This window comes from Selaginella moellendorffii, unplaced genomic scaffold, assembly GCF_000143415.4.
Source record: "Selaginella moellendorffii unplaced genomic scaffold, v1.0 SELMOscaffold_150, whole genome shotgun sequence".
NCBI lineage: Eukaryota > Viridiplantae > Streptophyta > Lycopodiopsida > Selaginellales > Selaginellaceae > Selaginella > Selaginella moellendorffii.
The window spans coordinates 121,689-139,483 of record NW_003314411.1 but is presented as its reverse complement, the minus strand read 5'-3'; the positions used below and the strand labels follow the sequence as shown (position 1 = coordinate 139,483).

Genomic DNA, 17,795 nt, shown 5'->3' with positions numbered 1-17,795 from the left:
TCCTCTTGTTAATCTTCTCTTGCAGCCGGCGATGAGCTTTGTGCGAGAGGTAGTGACTCCAATCGAGCTGGAGGATTACTTTGTTGGTTCGTCCTCGGTAGCACCACCGTCACAGCTCGAGGCAGTGATCACCAGCAGTGACCCAGCACCTAGTGGTCCCGAGTATGATCCACCACCATTACCTGTACTCGAGGATGATTTGCAAGAGGTAACTCGAGAGCTAAGATGGTTTGCTTTACGGGCTCACCCCAATCTTCTCTTGCAGCCGGAGGCGGTCATGGTTGGAGCTGTGGATTCAGTTCAGTATTCTTCTCTTGGTGGCAAGACAACTGGACTCAACGATGACGACGATGAAAACCTGAGCTGGGAGGACATCAAGAGCTTGTTTCGGACCTGGAGTCTGGATTCACTACGGTCGCCTCTCCCATCGCTGGAGCTACCGTCCAAAGCTGATATGCACCTAGAGGTGGAGGAACTTAAGCAGCTGATTGAGACCTGGACTTGGAAGTTACCCGAAACTCTTCGGTCCATAAAAGCAGAAATATGGAGCAGGCTTTTGGACGCGGGCTTGGAGGAGGATGAGGTGACGTCCCAGGAATTATGGGAAGAACTCAAGAACTTTCTGGGGTGGCAACGATTCCCAGTGATCACTTCTCGGCTCCCAGTGATTACCTCTCGACGGATGCTACTGGAAGCAGCACCAGCTCCTCCCATCAGCGAGAATGGACCTGTATTCCGCGGGGTGGATCGCTTCATAGCTCCACTGAGGCAGAGGTTTGCAGCAGCGCAAGAAGATGGAGAAGAACAAGGTGGTATTTCATCGCCACCGGCTGCAGTCTTCTGGCAGAGCTTGCGAGGCGATGTCACTAGCACCGTGAGAAAGCCTCCAGACAAGAATAACGAAGAACTTGTGGCCGAGGAGTCATCCTACAAGGTATGTCTCTAATCAGATGTATTCGTACTAAGATGGACACTGAACAGGTGCTAAAGTCTCATCATGCAGCAGGATTTCGAAAGTTGAGGCAAGCTGATATTTCATCGACACCAGCTTCAGTCTTTTGGCGGAGCTTGCAAGGCGATGGCACCAGCACCGTCAGGACGCTTCCATACAAGAATAGTGCGACAGCAATGGCAAAGGAGTCATCCTACAAGGTATGTCTCTGCTGACAGAAATCAGATGTATTCGTACTAAGACATTGAACAGGTGCTAAAGTCCCATGCAGCAGCAGGATCATCTCGAAAGTTACTGGCCAGGAGGGAAATCGGCAGGAGTGGTGACACTAAGAAAGCTAGCAGCAGCAGCAACAGTGGCAGTGCTTCACCACCACCAGCATCGCCACCACCTTCTATGTGGCGGTGGTTCCCTCGAAGCTTGGACAAGGATGGTGGGAAGGCCAAGAGGATCAACACAGAAAAGTTTCAAGCAGTTGACGAGACTTCAACATCGACCTCTCAAAGTTTATTGTATGACGCCGGTATGAGCAGCGGCAGTGTCAATGATTTCATCGAGTTATTTGAAGGAGAGGGCATTAGCAGCAGCGATGCCATCCTGAGCTCGCTGTTGGAAGGCGAAGGCAGAGCCAACAATGCAGATCTTCAGCTGCCTTCCTCCAACGATTTCAACTTACAGGCGACGGCTGTGGCAGCAACCCCGCTGCTTCTTCCAATCCTTGCCGGGTTGCTGGTGGCGCTGCTCTTCCTCTTCTTCCTCTACCTCTTCTCGGTGATCAGGAGGAGGTCGTGGAGGAGGAATAGAAGCCTCCTGCCTCACTGACTTCCAGGCTTGCGATGGAAATACATCAGGATGTGGAGTGGACAGGATCAGGTTCTCGCAGGCATGGTACTTGGATCAAAAACTTGAAGGCGGTGGCTTAACACTATGTGATTCAATCGGGAGTGATGTCTTTTTCATCGGCTGGAGAGAAGGTGGCTCTTTTTTTGCTGGAAGAGAAAATGTGAGCGGAGAAATCTTACATTGCTGGTGGATTCGGATCTTTGTCTGATGCAAGCAACACAACTTTCTACACCGTTTGATGGTGCTGGGAAGGAAGATTTAGTGATATTTCTTTTTCTATATATACTGAGTGTTTGTAGCATTTAAACTTTTTTGTTTTCTTCGAAACTTAGCTCCAGTGATTGGGAAGCAAAAAAAAGTTGCTAATGAAGACCAGTAACATGGACGGCACCTGATCACGCAAAGTTACTACCCTGTCTGAGAAGCAAATCGATGGAAGGAAGCAACAGCTACATTGCCCGTAGCTTTGTGTCGCAGCTGATGCCAAACGCTGAGAAAGGATGCGCGCAAAGCCTTCTCGTGCGTCTCTTCCCATTTCCAGTCTTCGCTCACTTGGTAGAAGTATGGTTTGGAAGCGACGAAAGAAAGGAAGAATTGAGTGAAAGAAATTGTTTGTGACCTGTGCTTGAAGCCGCCTAGTGTCCTTCCTCGGAAGAGAGAATGCGCAAACAGTGGCCTCCATCAAGCCACAGTTTTGTACTGCGTTCCATCCTCACTATATCAAAAGAAAGCTGTGTGATCAACATAAGTTCTAGTGTAAGACCATCGTGAAGAAGTTTTTGCTACTACTGTACCGGCGCTTGCTCCTCTACCTGAAGTTGGCCAAAGAAGATGATTAAATAGAGGTCTGAGGCGCTTGGATCTGGATGCCTATGGTATGCATGCTAAGCTTGATGTTCATAGTTCTTTCCTTCAGACGGAAAATGTGGAATTGCCCTTTTCTTCTGCCTGCTTAATTCTGAGCTGGAAAATGCTTTTCGAACACAAGACCTGATGGTTCCAAATCCAACAACATTTACCATTCCCCTCAGTTGCAAACGTTGTCCTGTGACACTGAAAGACATGGAATTCTGCTCCTTATGCTCTCTCATGTCATCGGCCAAACCAAACAACTCGACCTTTCTGTCATGCTTGGAAAGAAAAAACAAAAGGAAAGAAGTATTCCCAGTGATCAATCTGAAGAAAAATCGAAACAAAGAAGAACCACTCCTTAGCTATGAACCAAGTTCCATTGCCAGTTGATAAGGACGATGGATCGATTACCTTCCAACGTGTGCATTCCATCGCGCGAGGGTGATCACATTAGCTCGACCGCTGCGCGCCCATCCGGAGCTGAAAGAGAGAGAGATTAGAGCTGGAGATGAGAGGCGAAGGAAACAGAAGTGATTTGAGGATGGAGACAGCCATGAAAGCCCGTAACTTTTTTACGGTGAAAAAGTCACGCAACCCCCTTAATGCTTCCATCGCATGGGTCACTGCTTCCTCCATCGCCATGTTTGATGCTTCCTCTCTTGGTTTTGGCAGGGCCGCATTCCGGTGGGTTTTAAGACAGCAATTGAACGGATCAGTCTGCGATGAGTGTAAAAATTTTGCTCAGCCTTTTGTTAGAACTTAGATAGATCTCCTGTAGATGTTTCTGCCTGTTATATCTATGGTTAACCAGCAACAGGTGCACCGGAAGAGCCAGAGGCAGTCTCTTATCAGTCGATGTTTCGGACACTACGTACTTCGACAAGAGAGAGCTGAATCTGTAATCTTCAGAAGTTTCTTGCAATCCAGAGGGTTTGCCAGCGCAGAGGCTTTTGCTACCTGGATTCCACACTACTTGAAGCGGGCTCCAAAGCATGCTGTGATGTCCGCCCCAGAAGTTCTCGCTAGGCTCACGTAGGAGACTCCCCTGTTGCCTTCCGTCCATGAACAATGGAGTTTAATGTGTCAAGTGTGGATCATCCATGGACTCAAACGCGAGTGCGCTAGGGATCTTGGTTCCAATGTTTGCAAGGTTCTTGGCTTCCAAAGGTTTTTAACTTGATCGAAGCCTTTTGGTGTTGGCAAACAACACTACAATTGGATGCCCTGGAAAAGTAGTTCTCCTTTTGATACTTGCTGAAGCATGGCGAAGGTATAAAGGAGCTCTTTTATTGCTCCAGTGTAAGTAAGAGTGATCCCAAATGGCTGTGTCTTTCTGGGCACACGCTGAAGGGCATGGCATGCTTGATCAAGATAAGCTTTAAAAAAGGTGGCAACGCATGGTCACATGGATCGGTACATGAAAGGCCCACCGCATGAGACTATTATCAACATGGCATTTTAATTCCAATGAACCCTATAACGTGGCAAGCATTTATTATCGCTCGTGTTGGTTTCTTTTTGCTTGTGTACTGTACAAAAATATAGGTGAGCTTCCAGTCCTGCCAAAACTTTAGTCCAAAACTTTAGTCCATTCAAAGAAGAAACGAGTGAGCTAGAGAGTGTGAGAGAAAGAGAGATCTTACCTTTGCCATGGGTCTAGTCAGTGGAAATCGACATCGTCCATCTCGTTCACGGCTTGGAGTGGCCTCCCGTTCTCGCCGAGATACGACTGGTTGCTCACAATGAGCCTGAGCTGCGGCTCCATCGTGTTCACCGAGTTCCAATCCTCGTCCGAAAGGGACCAGTTGAGTATGTCGAAGTTGGACTTGATTCGCTCTGGCTTGAGGCTGCGAGGGAGTACGCTCGTTCCTCTCTGGACGCCCCACCGCAAGATGACCTGCCATTCAAAGGCGTGTCGTGTTTCCAATCAATGCGGAGGAAAACGACGGGGCTCTGAGGCTGAAAGAAAAGAAAGAACCAAAAAGTACCTGTGCCGGAGTCTTGCGGTGCCGATTGGCAATGACAGCCACCGCTGAAGTGCCGAGCATGGGAGCGTGCACAGACCGCGACCTCGAGAAAACTATGGGTTGGCTCCGGGTTTCCACTTCGTCGTCTCCCATGGAGCTGAGATTGCCGGAGCTGCCAAGGCGGGCTCCAGGAAATCCCAGAGGAGTGTGCGCTGAGACGTGGATCCCTTTGGACTGGCAGAACTTGACGAGCTCGTCTTGACGCCAGAAGGGGTGGAGCTCAACCTTGGCAAGGAAAGATAGAGAGTTAGATCGGTCCTTGGTAAAGTTCTGATAGCTCTCACCTGGTTGACTGCTGGAATTATCCTCGCGAAGCTCACCACCTCCTGTATCTGCGAGATCCCAAAGTTGCTCACTCCAATCGCACGAACCTTGCCCCTCTCCACCAGCGCCTCCATCGCCCGCCAGATCGACTTGAGCCTCCGGGACATCTTCTTGAGCTCGGTGGTGGCATTCCCAGGCGGATCCGTGGCGTCCCCGACTTGGGAGCTCACCGGCCAGTGCACCAGATAGAGATCCAAGTAGGACACCCCCAAGTTCTTGAGCGAGACCGTGAGAGCCATCTCCACCCGCTTGGAGGTGTCAGTGGTGCACCAAAACTTGGAGGTGACGAACACGTCCTCTCGCCGGAGGCCGGGAATTCCACCATTGAGAGCCGCGCCGAGAGCCTGCCCGACCTCGATCTCGTTGCCATACAAGTGCGCGCAGTCCAAATGCCTGTAGCCCACCTCGAGCGCCGTTTGGACCGCTAGCTTACACGACGCTCCATCGGATTGCCAAGTCCCGAGACCCACGGCTGGAATCTTCGCGCCAGTGTTGAGAGGGAAATACGTCATGGCGACCAGATCTCCTCTCCGGGCCACAATCGCGATGCCTGTGGCGAATTCCCGGCCCTGCCGATCCCGATTCGTGTCACGCAGTGCCTGCTGCTCCTGGAGGCGACATGATCTGGAAATCCCTGTACTGAATCCCTGGCCGCTGCCGCTTATGTCACTAATCGCTGGATCTTTCGCCGGGAATGGCAATCACTTACTCTAACATCGAGGATTCGAGGAGCTGGAGAGAGAATGGCCGCCGCGCCCTGGAGCTCGCCACCGGAAACCCTAGGAAAGATAAAAAAGAGAGGAAAGCGAAGTGGGCCTGACCGTACGCTATCGACTGGCCAACGCTTAATAAAGTTAAGGAAGTCCGGAATATGCCATGGAATAGTTTTCGGCCCAAATATCTGACGAAGCTTATCCACTTTTTAGAGTTTAGGGTTCTTGGGAGCTATGGCTGCGACTGCTGCTAGAATCGGCGTGGGCGTGGTGGCGCAGAATTCGTGGCTTCCTGGTGCCAATCGGCGATCGCATTCGCATCCTTGTGTCGTAGCCGCTGTCTCGGCTTCTTCTTCTTCTTCTTCTTCATCATCATCTTCATCTTCATCGTCGGTGTCGGTCTCGTCCGAGGTTCCAAAGCTCGAGCCATTCACGCAGAGTAGAAGCGTTCGTGGAATGCGACAGCGGACGCTGCTCGAGAAGGCCGAGCACGCTTTGCAAGGTAAATCAGCTTGCTCGATTCGATTGAAATCTCTCTGAGAGTTCTCTGTGGTTCTCTCTTGCTTGTGGAGTAGACGAATGCACCATTCTGGATGGGGACCAGGCCCACGAGTGCTACGATGCTCTCTTCGAATTCGAGAAGATCAAGGTTTGTCCGCTTCGATTGATTCGTGAAGAATCGTCTGTCCATCTCTCTGACACTTTTGGTTCTCGTTTTCCAGGAGAGCTCCCAGGAGGAATGCGCTGCTGCCTTCGACGATGCTAATCAGTCGTGCCAGCCGCTGGAGAGGCTGGAGAATCTCGTCAGGCAGTCCGGCGGCGTGACCACTCTCATCAAGAACTTGGTCGTGCTCGCGGGATTCAATCGAAAGAAAAACGTAGCGGCGCGCTCGCGGGAAGAGGCAGCGAAGGCGGCGGCAGTGGTGGAGAAGGAGGAGCTGTTCCTGGAGCCAGACTCGATTCCAAAGACCCCGGAAGAATTGGCGGAGGAGGAGCGAGCAAAGATGCCCGAGTCGGCGCTCTCGCGGCTGCTCAAGAGGCGAGGACTGCCTTCGCGATGGTTTGGGCAGCGGCCCGAGCACGAGACTAACTAAACGAAGAAAACTCTCGTCTTGTATAGAATAGCGTGGAACTTTTATCTGTACATACAAATCACCAATGATAAACTTTTTAAAAGGTCGTACGTTCGAGACTTAAACCTTTCTGTCACATTATCACTATACGATTATTCGAAACCTTCATGAAGTCCAAAGATTTGGAGGCTAATGTTTCTAAAACTATATAAAATTCTTTGCCCATAACTGATTATTGGTAAGGCCTATTAGCTCAGATGGTCAGAGCGTGGTGCTAATAACGCCAAGGTCGCAGGTTCGAAACCTGCATGGGCCAGGCTTTTTGTAGAACCAATATAATCATGGAGTAATGTCTAACATTTCCTTGAATCCAGTAACTTTATAATCACTGATAGTTAAGGCCTATTAGCTCAGATGGTCAGAGCGTGGTGCTAATAACGCCAAGGTCGCAGGTTCGAGACCTGCATGGGCCACACAATCTTCCCCTTTTTGGAGCTCCATTCCCATCTCTCTCACTCGCATTTTCTCCTCCCACATCCCGGCGCTCCCATAGATATTCGCCATGAGCATGTAAGCCGCGAGCTCGCGTCTATCCTTTTCCACCACCGATTCAAACGCCAATCGCCCAAGCTCCACATTCTTCCACTTCCAGCACGCCCCAAGAACCGTCATCCACGTCACGGTATTTGGCTCCACCGGCATGGACCTCACCATTTCCACCGCCCGCTCCAATTGATTCGCCCGCCCCAGAAGATCAACCATGCAGTGGTAGTGTTCCACGTCCGGACGAATGCCGTACACCACATCCATCTTCTCAAAGAGTTTAATCCCCTTGTCGACGAGCCCGCCATGGCTACACGCCGTGAGAATCGCCAGAAACGTGATACGGTCGGGCTTTACCCCCGCCCGCCGCATGTCGTACAAGGCGCCAAACACCTCCGCCACGTCAGCATGCCACGCGTACCCGGACACGAGTGCGTTCCAGGTCACCACGTCCGCGACGCCCGCGGCGTCAAACTCGCGCCGCGCGGCTTCCGTGCTGCCGCACTTGCCGTACAGGTCGACGACGCAGTTGACCACCGCGGGCAGCTCCGCGGCGCCGCAGCGGCAGGCGTCCACGTGGATGGCACGTCCCATGTCCAGAGCGGCCATGCCGGCGCACGCCTTGAGCGCGCTGGCGAACGTCTGGCCGTCCACGTGGTAGGATTCGCGGTGGAGGCGCATCCACGCGAAAACGTCCAGCGCCGTGTCACGCTCACCGTTTTGGGCATACGCGAGCAGCAGGGCATTCCACGTCACCGCGTTATGACATGGCATTCCCTCGAAGATCTTGAGAGCGTCCACCAGGCTTCCACAGTGTGAGTACATATCGAGCAAAGCGCTGGAGACGAAGATATCTTTCTCGAAGCCTCGCTTTCTCGCCTCCCTGTGAAGCGCCATTCCTCGCTCCAGAGAAACCACTTTGACCATTCGATCGATCACTTCATCCTTGAGAACCATCCCGGTTTCCAGAGCTGCCACTTTCATCGATCGCTGGATCACCGCTTCTTTCAGCCGGACTCCACTCGAGAGAGAGACGAGCTCCACCGTTTTGTCGTCGATCTTCCTGGCCTCCTCTTTCCCAGCACTGGCAATGCAAGCTCTGAGTCCCACCACGAGAGCCTGCGCATCGACTTCACAGCCATCCCTGTGCATCATCTGTGAGAAGAGCTCCAAAGCCTTCTCGCCTTCTCCTTCCTGCACGCAGCCGGACATGAGAGCCGTCCACGAGATCGCGTTCCTCACCGGCATTGCGTCGAAGATCCTGTACGAGTCGTTCAAACTCCCGGACTTGGCGTAAAAGTCGACCAGAGTGCTCGCCACGAAGATGTCCGACTCCAAACCGGCCAAACCAGCCCGGGCATGGACGAGCATTCCTGCTTCCAGCGCCACCATCTTCACCATCTTTCCATCGCTGCTTCTCTGGCCTTCCTCTTTCGCTGCTAGAGCCGAGCACGCCTTGAGAGCCGCGACGAACGTAAGAGAATTTGGAGCGCAGTTCATGGATCCCAGGAGCTCTAGAGCGAGCTCACCTTCGCCGTTATGAGCATAGCCGGTCATGAGCGCTGTCCAGAGCACCACGTTTCGAGACGCTAACTCCATCCCAAGGAACACCTTTCGAGCGTCCTCCATGCTTCCACACTTGGAGTACATGTCCACCAGAGTGCTGGCGACGTAGATGTCCGAGTCGCAGCCCGATGGAGCAGCCAGAGAGTGGAGCATGAATCCTGTTTCCAGCACCACCATCTTCCGGAGCCTGCCATCCGCGGCACTGCCTGACTCTTTCGCCACCAAGTTTGAGCACGCCTTGAGAGCAGCAACGTAAGTCTGAGCGTCTGGAACGCAGCCGTCGGACACCATACGCTGGAAGAGCTCCAGAGCTGTCCTGGCTTGGCAGTTTTGCACGTAGCCGAGCATGAGTGACGTCCAGGATACCACGTTTTTCGATGGCATATTGTCAAAGACCTTGCGAGCCTCCGCCAAGCAGCCACACTTAGCGTACATGTCCACCAGAGTGCTGGCCATGTAAATGTTGGCCTCATTGCCGCTTTGAACTGCATCGGCGTGGATCTTTTTCCCGAGCTCTAAGTTCCTGGAGCTGCTTGATAGCTTTAATGCCGCAAGCATACCAGAGAGAGAGCTCTTCCTCTTGTCATTTTCTCCTGGGCCTCGTTCAATGTGGAATGATCCATGCGACTCATACTGCATGCTTGGCCAAAGCCTATGCCATTTTTCCCTTTCGCTGCTTCCTGCAAAAGTGACTATCTTAGTAAATCAGCAACACAGATAAAAGCCACAACTTCTCACCGCCAAACCATCAGGCTGCTGCACGCAAGAGAAAACCCGAGTGAAACAATTGTGGGTTCTTTCAGAAGTTCCACAGCCCTAGATGAGTAATGAATTGAATTAAAGAAGACAAGAACCAGACTAACCAGAAGTTTGATTTAAGATGCAGCAATGCTCCCATTTTTCGTACCTCTGAAAATTCAATCTATTTAGCAAGAAACAGAAGGAAGAAAACTAGAATATCACTTACGGTTTAGAAGAAGTTGTAGAGGCTACAAACCCTGGCGAGAAGACCCACGAAAGGAGCATTGATATACGTGGTAGGTTCAAGCTGGGCAGAGTTGGGCCTCCAGTCCAAGAATGCGTCCCAGCGGTCTGGACCCCCAACAATTGCTCCAGTCAGGACATTCGGATTTGGGAAAGGTCTGTAAAACCACTCGTTAAATCCCAGCACGCAATTCACAGGCGTCGAATCCTCGTAGATTGAAACTATCGACGCTCCTCTGTGATGCGGTTGTAAAGGATAATAATTGCTGTAGCCAACCATGTACGACATCCCCAAGGGATTCTGACCAAGAATGTAATTCACCTACAGAGGTGAAAAGGGTTATGATATCTTTCCGCAAATGATAGCTCACCTGGTTTAGTGCAAATGACATCAGAGTGTCCGGTGCAAATATGTGGTCTTGACACGCAAGAGTTTGGGTTGCTGCTTGAAGATAATCACCAAACACAGCGGCCAGAAACGAGGTGCTAGTTACGTATTGCATGTTAGCACCAGTTCTAACAAACATCATGCCACCTGAATGGAGTTTGTAGACTAAGAAACGAAAAACGAGCGAAGCCGTGTACCTGGAGTAGTGGAGACTCGGTTAACAGGACTGTATGGAAGTACTGAGCAGAAAAATCTGTCAGCATGGTCCTTAAACTTTGCAAGCGACTCCTGTCCGGAAAGGTAACACTGAATGCAGATAACGACTTCAGATCAACCAAAAGAACAGCGTCTCCTTACATTTGAAAGTAAAACTTGTACGCCAGCATGCTTGTTATCCCAGCTGAATTCGCTAGTGGGAACACTTTTGTCCATGTTGCGTTCTATGAAATCGAGGTAGGAGGCGGCATTTGTGGCTTTGAACAGCCAAGCAGCGGCCCAGAGAAGCTCATCCTGATAGAAGAAAAAAAGCTTTACAGCTACGTACTGAGCGTCGACTTACGTGGAAACCGTTGAAAGAACAATAGAATGGACACGTTTTCCAGAAAGAACCACGATACTGATTTGCAAACTCAAAGAGCTAATTAAAAAATAGAGAAAGCGTATAAGAATTCCAACAATGAATGTTATCGGGCTCGGGCAGAGGGAAAAGGGATAAGACCACTTACAGCTTCTGCTCGCCGAAGAAGGAAATTTGAGTACCCAGGATCAACTCCCGAGAGCACAATTGAAGAAGCAGCAAGAGCTGCAGCAGTTTCAGCAGCTATCTCCGTCCCTGGATTGTTTTCGTCAATTTTGTATAGCCGACGATCAGTGTCCATGTCTTCTGGTCGTTCCCAACAGTTATGATCCGCTCTTGGATCTCCAACCTGCATAGTAAGTCCCATGTTCAGACTGAGAAATAAAAAATCATGTAAATAACTTTCCTGGACCCAGAGCGTGGTAGGACCTGTGTTGGCCTTGATCATAAATTCCGTCCCCCACCGGATAGCATCGAGGACGTTCTGTAACTCTCCAAGTTGAGCCATCGAGTTGCCATATTCGATAGCGCCCCAGGACAGCATTGTGATGGTGAATGCCATTGGGAAAAGGTACTTGACGTTGTCACCGGCATCATAGTAGCCACCAACGAGATCAACCTGCAAGTTGGCGTTAGCATCAGACGAGCTGCATGCGCGATATTACATTCTCAGCGGCTCCGTCATACAGGCCCGAGTCGCCTCTCCAATTCTGTCGTTGGCTGCTCGGAAGTGGACCGGATCTCTGGGCTTCAAAGAAAAGAATAGATTTCGAGAGCGCATCACTATAGTCGAGACAATGACTCAACTCCAGCACCAGCACCAAAGCAAGAAGCTCGAGAAACAGACCCGAGAATGCCATCGAAGATCCGACGCTACAAGTTTCTACATGCTGTCAAGAGGAGATGGAATAGAGAGGATAGGACAGGACATTCAGGCAGACAATAAGAATACAGAAACAAGGAAAACGCAGCAGCCGCTATCACAAACAGTTAAAAGACAATGAATGGCAAAAAGCGGGAACCACCTGTTAAAATGACAACTAAACAAGAGCAGGTCAAGAAGCAAATTCTTGGACGTTCTTACGTACAACTCACAGTTGTGGCGACTTGAGGTCCATGAATTTAGGATAAACTTCTCAGTTCCCATTGAATGGCAGCCAACCAGAGCCGGTCTAGTGTTGTTGAAAAACGGCTGTCATGAGCACAACGCGGATCCAAACCCAAAACCCGAGGTTCTTATGAAGCTGCCAACTTCCACAGCTTTTAGAACCTAGTGTTTCGTCTGAAAAACGAAACATCGCTTGTGATTCTGTGATGTTAAAGATACTTTCCGGACGTAAAGTGCAAGACAAGGGACCGGTTAAGTAAAACTGCAATGGATAACAAGCACTGACCAAATGTTCCAAGTGCCCAGTATAAACAAACTGAAAGCACCATAGTCCTAATCCATGCGGCCTTTGAGTGTTCTTACGATTACCTGGTCGGGGGTCCTACACAAGAAAAATAAGCATAAGATCAGTATGCTTGAAGGTGAGGAGAAAGAATCAGCGCTATTACACAACGTAGACGATTCCTCCCCAGCCGCTCAGACAGTCACGATCAACCGAGGAGATCAGCGCTTGTGAGATCGTTTCAAAAAGGTCTTCAGGCTCCTGAGAGAGAAAAAAAACAGGACTCGTAACATGAACTAGAATAATGGTTACCATGTCGGGCTTGTACATAGACTCGCAAGCACCATACAAGGATTCAGACGCAGTGCCCCCGACTACGAAGTCCTTGGAATGCTCGCTGCGTAAAACAAGTAAGTCACTTATGAGCTTACGAAAGTCGGACACTCACATTGCTCCGATAGAGTCCATCGTGCAGATGTAAGGCTTGTTGTCTGCTCCGAGCCCAGCAATGAGAGGCTGAACGAAGTAGGGACCAAATCTGACAAAAGAGATGAAGAAAAGGCTTCGAAAGAGAGAAGGAGAGAATTTTCACCTCTTCTCGTAGAGTGTTGCAGAGACAAAATTCGAGAAGGTTTCTGGTCGCATATCTCGTTCCTCCTGCAACTGGAAGAGGTTGTGTCGATACTTCAATCGTTGGTAGCTACAAAGGCAGCGAGCGAATCAGAAAGAACGCACAAAAAAATTCAAAGTAAGAAACTTACAGAGTCTGGACGTCGGAAGCAAGCCCTGCTAATCCGACATAGAGCTTGTCATGGATCTTGAAAATGCGCTGAAAATCCGTAGCTATCGTCTGGAAATTCACACCAAGCCGGCGATCACTGGCTATGGCAAAGCAATCCTTTCCGACCATCGCAACCAAGGCGCTGCCATTGTAGGTGAAAATCTGCCAAGGCGGAAGCTCTCAGCTCCAGGAATCGATCGGCGCTAGCAAAAACCTTACCGACATCGCTTCCACCAGATCACCGCGATCAGAAAACCCTAGCTCTCGATCATAAAAAATGTGGTTCTAGGTCAATTTCTAGGGTTCTTGCGTTGTGTGGCGGCAGCGCCCCGTTTGGGCGCTGCTGCGATCTCGCCCTGGCGGCGGCAAGACATAGTGTCTCTCCAGTCGCTCTTCCATCCGCTTGCGATCTCCGGGTGATCCAAGCGGCCACTTGGACTGGAAAATCTCTGGCTCCTGTGATTTCTCGCGAATCGTCGTTTCAATTGCTGATCTAGTGCTGAGATCTGTCTGCTATGAGGAGTGTTTTCTAGGCGTTGTGTGCGTGGGATTATCGGGGTTTTTCACCGTGATGAAGCTCATATTTCCACCCTAGAGGCCATTCTTTGTGCCTGATGTGGGGAAATACCCTCTAAGAAGCGCTGAGTGATTTGGGGCTCGCAGTGATGAACTCGAACAAGAAGATCTTTTGATAGGATTGGGACTTTGTTCCAGCAGGTTCTGAGCGATCGATCATTTTTATTTGAGTCACAGGGATGAGAAATTCTGTGAAAATCTGTCAATCCTCCGAGAAGCTCCCGATCGAGCTCTAGTGACGACAGTACAGGCCTGAGTGACGAACACAAGAAGACGCAAATCAACGGTGTTGAGCGGCAACACGTGTCGAGATCGCGAACCCGACTCTAGATACTTATAAAGTGCCAGCGAGAGAGAGAAAAAAAATATCGCCACGGTATCAGTGAAGATTCCCCCGCGTCTGGGGAAACCGTGTGAAAAAACTTTCTTTTCCATTTTACGGATAGGGCGCCTGCGGTTGCAGTCCCGCCACGTGTACCACGGGCAGCCCCATCGAAACCGTTTACACGCATCCGACGGCGGACCGGCTGCCCGGGGCGCCAGCCGTGCGATGCACATCCGACGGCTAGAGATCAAAATCGACGTCCGATCCGGGATCCAACGGCCGGGGGCCCCGAGGAATGTGGACCGCCCGATGGGGATCTAACGGCCAGGACAGCGTGGACACCGCTTTTAAAGGAGCCCTCGGTTCCTCTCTTCCGTCATGTGTTCTAGGGTTTCGGTAGGGATCTGCCGCCGAGCCCTGGCCTAGTGATTAGGGTGTGGGGATCGGCCTCCAGGTGCGTGTGATCGATGGAATCTGTGTCGGCAATGCCGAAAGAATCCAAGCGCGAGGTCCGCAAGCGCTTGAAGCTCGACCTGGAACAGGTTATCGGGATTAGCACCAAGATTGAGGCGCTAGAGCAGCAGTCCAGATCGTCGGGCACTCTCGGCACGCCGGGCACGGGCGGCAGCAGCAAGGAGAAGCGGACGCCCAAGGCGAATCAGATGTACAGCACCTCGGAGTATTTCTCGGCCAAGGACAAGATGCCGCCGCCGGAGAAGGTCAAGCCCAAGGCGCTCGTCCCGCCCAAGAAAGGGACTAAGGGCGACATTGACAACAAGCGGCAAAGGGTGGAGCTAGCGCGGATGAAGAGGATGGGCGACATAATGAAACAGTGTGGGACGCTGCTCAAGAAGCTCATCACCCACAAGCACGCTTGGGTTTTCAACGAGCCCGTGGACGCTGTCAAACTCGGGCTCCACGACTACCACAAGGTGATCCGGCGGCCCATGGACCTGGGCACCATCAAGAAGAAGCTCGAGGGCGGCCACTACCGCACGCCAGTCGAGTTTGCGGACGATGTCAAGCTCACCTTTTCGAATGCCATGACTTACAACCCGCCCGGGCACGACGTGTTCATCATGGCGGACATACTTCGCCAGATTTTCGATGAGAGGTGGAGGTGCATCAAGGAGAAGCTGGAGGAGGAGCAGACCAAGTGCCGGGTGGAGGACGAGGTGTTTGCGGAGATTGCTCAGGGGAACCCAAACCCGGCCTTGCAGAACCTCAAGCAGAGCCTCCTCAGCATCGAGGATCAATTGTCGTCGCTCAAGAAACCCGCCGGGGCTCCCAGGGGAAGCAAGAAGTCGGGCAAGAGACAGATGACTTACGAGGAGAAGACGGAGCTGGGTAAGAATCTGGAGAAGGTGTTGGAGCAGAACCCAGGTGACAAAGCCGACGAGATCGTTTTGCTACTCAAGAAGCACAACCCAAACCTTAGCCAGAGCGAAGATACGATCGAAGTCGACATTGATGGGATCGACAACGACACACTATGGGAGCTTCACAAGATGGTTGCGAGCTGTATGAAGCCGAAAAACAAGAAGAGGCCCCGGCCGCAGCCAGCAGAAGGCATCAAGGTATTTCTTGTCGTTGGTAGTTCTTACTTTGACCTGTGTTCTTTGTCTTTGTCTTTCCCAGCAGACTGGGGGAACGGCTCCGGGAGATTCACCGAAGAAGAGTCGAAAGAGTATGTTCTTGAGTTCTCGTCGTCGTAAGTGTCTGATATATGTTAATGATCGTCTAGGTGGTGAAGGGCTAGATGAGGACGTTGATATCGATGGAGAGGACGACATGCCTACAGCCAATTATTCACCTGTTGTAGTTGACAAAGATACACCTAATGATGGAAGAGAGTCGTCTGGAGGAAGTTCTTCCAGCAGCTCTGGTTCAGATTCCAGTGGTATGTTTTTTGTGTGCCCAGGCATGCTTGACAACCGGTTTTTTTTTTCAGAATCGGATTCCGGGAGCTCTTCTCACAGCGATTCCGACGCCGAAGGTCCTCGAACTGCTGGTATAGAGAAGCCTACCTCTCAGAAGGTATTTGCTTGGGGAACGGGAACGGTGACTAGTTAGGCAGAAAAAAAGAGAGGAGTGAGTGAGAGCGATTCTTTTCTTTTCTCGTGGAAGTGGGGGGGATTTTTTTTTGGAGGTGGCTGAACTGCCCTTCCGTGCGGTATTCTTGCCAGGAGCCTATGGGTTTTGGTGCTGTTCGCGAGCAATTATCCAGCCCGTCTGACAAGATTGACGGTGCAAAACGTGGGTGCCGTCTTGTGCACACTTTGCATTCTTTTCATTTGTGGGTCTCCGTTCATGCACTGCCTGCTGCTGCTTGTCCATGGAGGATTCATTTTTCTCAGCGGGATACTAATCTTTTTTGTGTGATATGTTCCAGAGCCCGTAACAGTCAGACCTGGGGAGGCTGGGGACTTACCTGAATCTCAAGCCGAAAAATGTAAGCGTGAAGCGTGACGATTTTCTGGCTTCTCATGAGCTTTGCAGCAGCAGAGAACTCCAATCTGAGAGGCCAGTCTCTCCCGAAAAGAGCGTTCGTGCAGCTCTGCTGAAAGGTCGCTTTGCCGATACCATTTTGAAAGCTCGGGAGAAGACTTTCCCGCTCAAGGTACACTAGCGTAGCAGCCTTGTCACAGAGCTGATAGTCTTCTTTCTTGTGTGTGTGTGTGTGTGTGTGTGTGTGTAGAGCGGGGACAACGTCGATCCGGAAAAGCTTCGCAAGGAGCGGGAGGAACTCGAAAGGAAGTTAAGAGAAGGTAAGCTTTTATTCTTGTCTTTCCTATATTGTTTTTGTAAGCAACGTTCTTTGTGTACAGATAAAGCACGGTTACAGGCAGATGCCAAGGCTGCAGAGGTCGCTCGCAAAAAAGCCGAAGCGGAAGCTGCGACGGAGGCCAGGAAGAAACGAGAAGTGGAACGAGAGGCCGCTCGGAAGGCTCTGCAACAGGTAAGCAAGCTCTTTTCTCGCGTTAAAAGCCTCTTTTTACTCGCGTTATTCGTGATGTAGATGGAAAGAACAGTGGATCTCGACGCGCACTGTGAGATCCTCAAGGATTTCGACCTGATGAGGACGAGCTCCAAGGAGCACTTCCAGAGCTCGGCGGGGGAAGTGAGCCCCCCGAATTCTCCGGATGGATTGCCGGGCTTCACTCTTCCACAAGGCGCCGGGAACGCGCTGGAGCAACTGGGCCTGTTCATGAAGCTGGACGAGGAGGAGGATGACAAGCAGGGGGATGGCGAGGTCGCGTACGCGGACGAAAACGGCGAGGTGGAAGAAGGCGAGATTGATTGAATTTGATTGATTCCATTATACAAGTCGTGGGGGGAGACAGGTTAGTCAAGAAATTTTGGTCACCTTGTAATTACTTACGCACTTTCACCGGGATGTAATTTGGAAAAGAGGGGAAAAATCAAACTAAAAAGCATTACAGATGAAAATTGTATTCATTTTGCTGGGTTTAATGGAGCTGCTACTTTTTCTTCAAACCTTGTAAAAGAACAGTTAGATTAATTTATATTTATAATTTATAAACTTTCTTAAACACAAACTTAGACAATATGGTTAATACAAGAAAAGTATTTAGATACATAATTATTCCAAGAGTTTATTACGAAGTAACGAGTCAAATGCAAACTTGGAACTTTCTACATCACTAAATTTCATTCACATATGATGGCTGAAGAAAAATGTGGCTTATCTTCATGCCCACAAAAACTCATTCAAACTTACTTTTGTTCTAGCTTGAATTACATGTTGATCAATTAGATAAATTATTAATATTATAAAAAACCAAACATTGCTATATGCAACGCATAACAAATTTTTGGAGTCACACCTGGAATAAACCCTCATCCCTGGCAATGCTGG

At 50.5% G+C, this 17,795-nt stretch overlaps 6 protein-coding genes and 2 non-coding genes across 11 annotated transcripts; 4 read left to right on the top strand and 4 right to left on the bottom strand.

The window, feature by feature from the left end:
* Positions 1–4,006: 4,006 nt before the first annotated feature.
* Positions 4,007–5,809, bottom strand: LOC9652871 (aldo-keto reductase family 4 member C10). Of its 2 annotated transcripts, none has more exons than XM_002993159.2 (4): positions 4,959–5,809; positions 4,636–4,899; positions 4,291–4,544; positions 4,007–4,215 (listed from the first exon to the last, which is right to left on the bottom strand). In XM_002993159.2, exons 1-3 carry the CDS (start codon positions 5,508–5,510, stop codon positions 4,308–4,310), a joined length of 1,053 nt encoding a protein of 350 aa, XP_002993205.1. In that variant the 5' UTR covers positions 5,511–5,809; the 3' UTR covers positions 4,007–4,215; positions 4,291–4,307. The 2 variants fall into 2 exon arrangements, with proteins under 2 accessions (XP_002993205.1, XP_024522701.1); XM_024666933.1 differs by having other exon boundaries at positions 4,007–4,206.
* A 117-nt stretch (positions 5,810–5,926) lies between these two features.
* Positions 5,927–6,909, top strand: LOC9652854 (CCG-binding protein 1). The gene is made up of 3 exons (XM_002993175.2): positions 5,927–6,213; positions 6,287–6,360; positions 6,434–6,909. Exons 1-3 carry the CDS (start codon positions 5,946–5,948, stop codon positions 6,803–6,805), a joined length of 714 nt encoding a protein of 237 aa, XP_002993221.1. The 5' UTR covers positions 5,927–5,945; the 3' UTR covers positions 6,806–6,909.
* A 117-nt stretch (positions 6,910–7,026) lies between these two features.
* On the top strand, positions 7,027–7,100 carry TRNAI-AAU. Its single transcript has one exon. It is a non-coding gene; the product is annotated as a tRNA-Ile (tRNA).
* Positions 7,101–7,103: 3 nt separating this feature from the next.
* LOC112343440 (pentatricopeptide repeat-containing protein At5g27110-like) lies at positions 7,104–9,796 on the bottom strand. 3 transcript variants are annotated; one of them, XM_024666886.1, is made up of 3 exons: positions 9,632–9,796; positions 8,570–9,573; positions 7,104–8,521 (listed from the first exon to the last, which is right to left on the bottom strand). In XM_024666886.1, exons 2-3 carry the CDS (start codon positions 9,530–9,532, stop codon positions 7,190–7,192), a joined length of 2,295 nt encoding a protein of 764 aa, XP_024522654.1. In that variant the 5' UTR covers positions 9,533–9,573; positions 9,632–9,796; the 3' UTR covers positions 7,104–7,189. The 3 variants fall into 3 exon arrangements, with proteins under 3 accessions (XP_024522654.1, XP_024522651.1, XP_024522653.1); XM_024666883.1 differs by having other exon boundaries at positions 7,104–9,573; positions 9,632–9,709; positions 9,757–9,795; XM_024666885.1 differs by having other exon boundaries at positions 7,104–9,573; positions 9,632–9,689; positions 9,757–9,789.
* TRNAI-AAU lies at positions 7,184–7,257 on the top strand. The gene has a single exon. It is a non-coding gene; the product is annotated as a tRNA-Ile (tRNA).
* LOC9652853 (endoglucanase 20) lies at positions 9,599–12,095 on the bottom strand. The gene is made up of 8 exons (XM_024666923.1): positions 11,508–12,095; positions 10,991–11,461; positions 10,825–10,902; positions 10,623–10,775; positions 10,463–10,571; positions 10,145–10,412; positions 9,891–10,035; positions 9,599–9,649 (listed from the first exon to the last, which is right to left on the bottom strand). The coding sequence occupies exons 1-8, from the start codon at positions 11,700–11,702 to the stop codon at positions 9,599–9,601; spliced, it is 1,470 nt and encodes a 489-aa protein (XP_024522691.1). The 5' UTR covers positions 11,703–12,095.
* An 89-nt stretch (positions 12,096–12,184) lies between these two features.
* LOC9652870 (proteasome subunit beta type-3) lies at positions 12,185–13,327 on the bottom strand. The gene is made up of 7 exons (XM_002993157.2): positions 13,234–13,327; positions 12,995–13,176; positions 12,826–12,933; positions 12,682–12,771; positions 12,546–12,630; positions 12,400–12,494; positions 12,185–12,332 (listed from the first exon to the last, which is right to left on the bottom strand). Exons 1-7 carry the CDS (start codon positions 13,237–13,239, stop codon positions 12,284–12,286), a joined length of 615 nt encoding a protein of 204 aa, XP_002993203.1. The 5' UTR covers positions 13,240–13,327; the 3' UTR covers positions 12,185–12,283.
* Positions 13,328–13,454: 127 nt separating this feature from the next.
* Positions 13,455–17,365, top strand: LOC9652869 (transcription factor GTE9). The gene is given in 11 exon segments (XM_024666896.1): positions 13,455–15,492; positions 15,554–15,602; positions 15,660–15,815; positions 15,867–15,952; positions 16,102–16,171; positions 16,308–16,367; positions 16,415–16,428; positions 16,431–16,535; positions 16,614–16,683; positions 16,744–16,874; positions 16,935–17,365. Coding segments are annotated over 11 exon segments (2,118 nt in total). The 5' UTR covers positions 13,455–14,400; the 3' UTR covers positions 17,220–17,365.
* Positions 17,366–17,795: the final 430 nt, after the last annotated feature.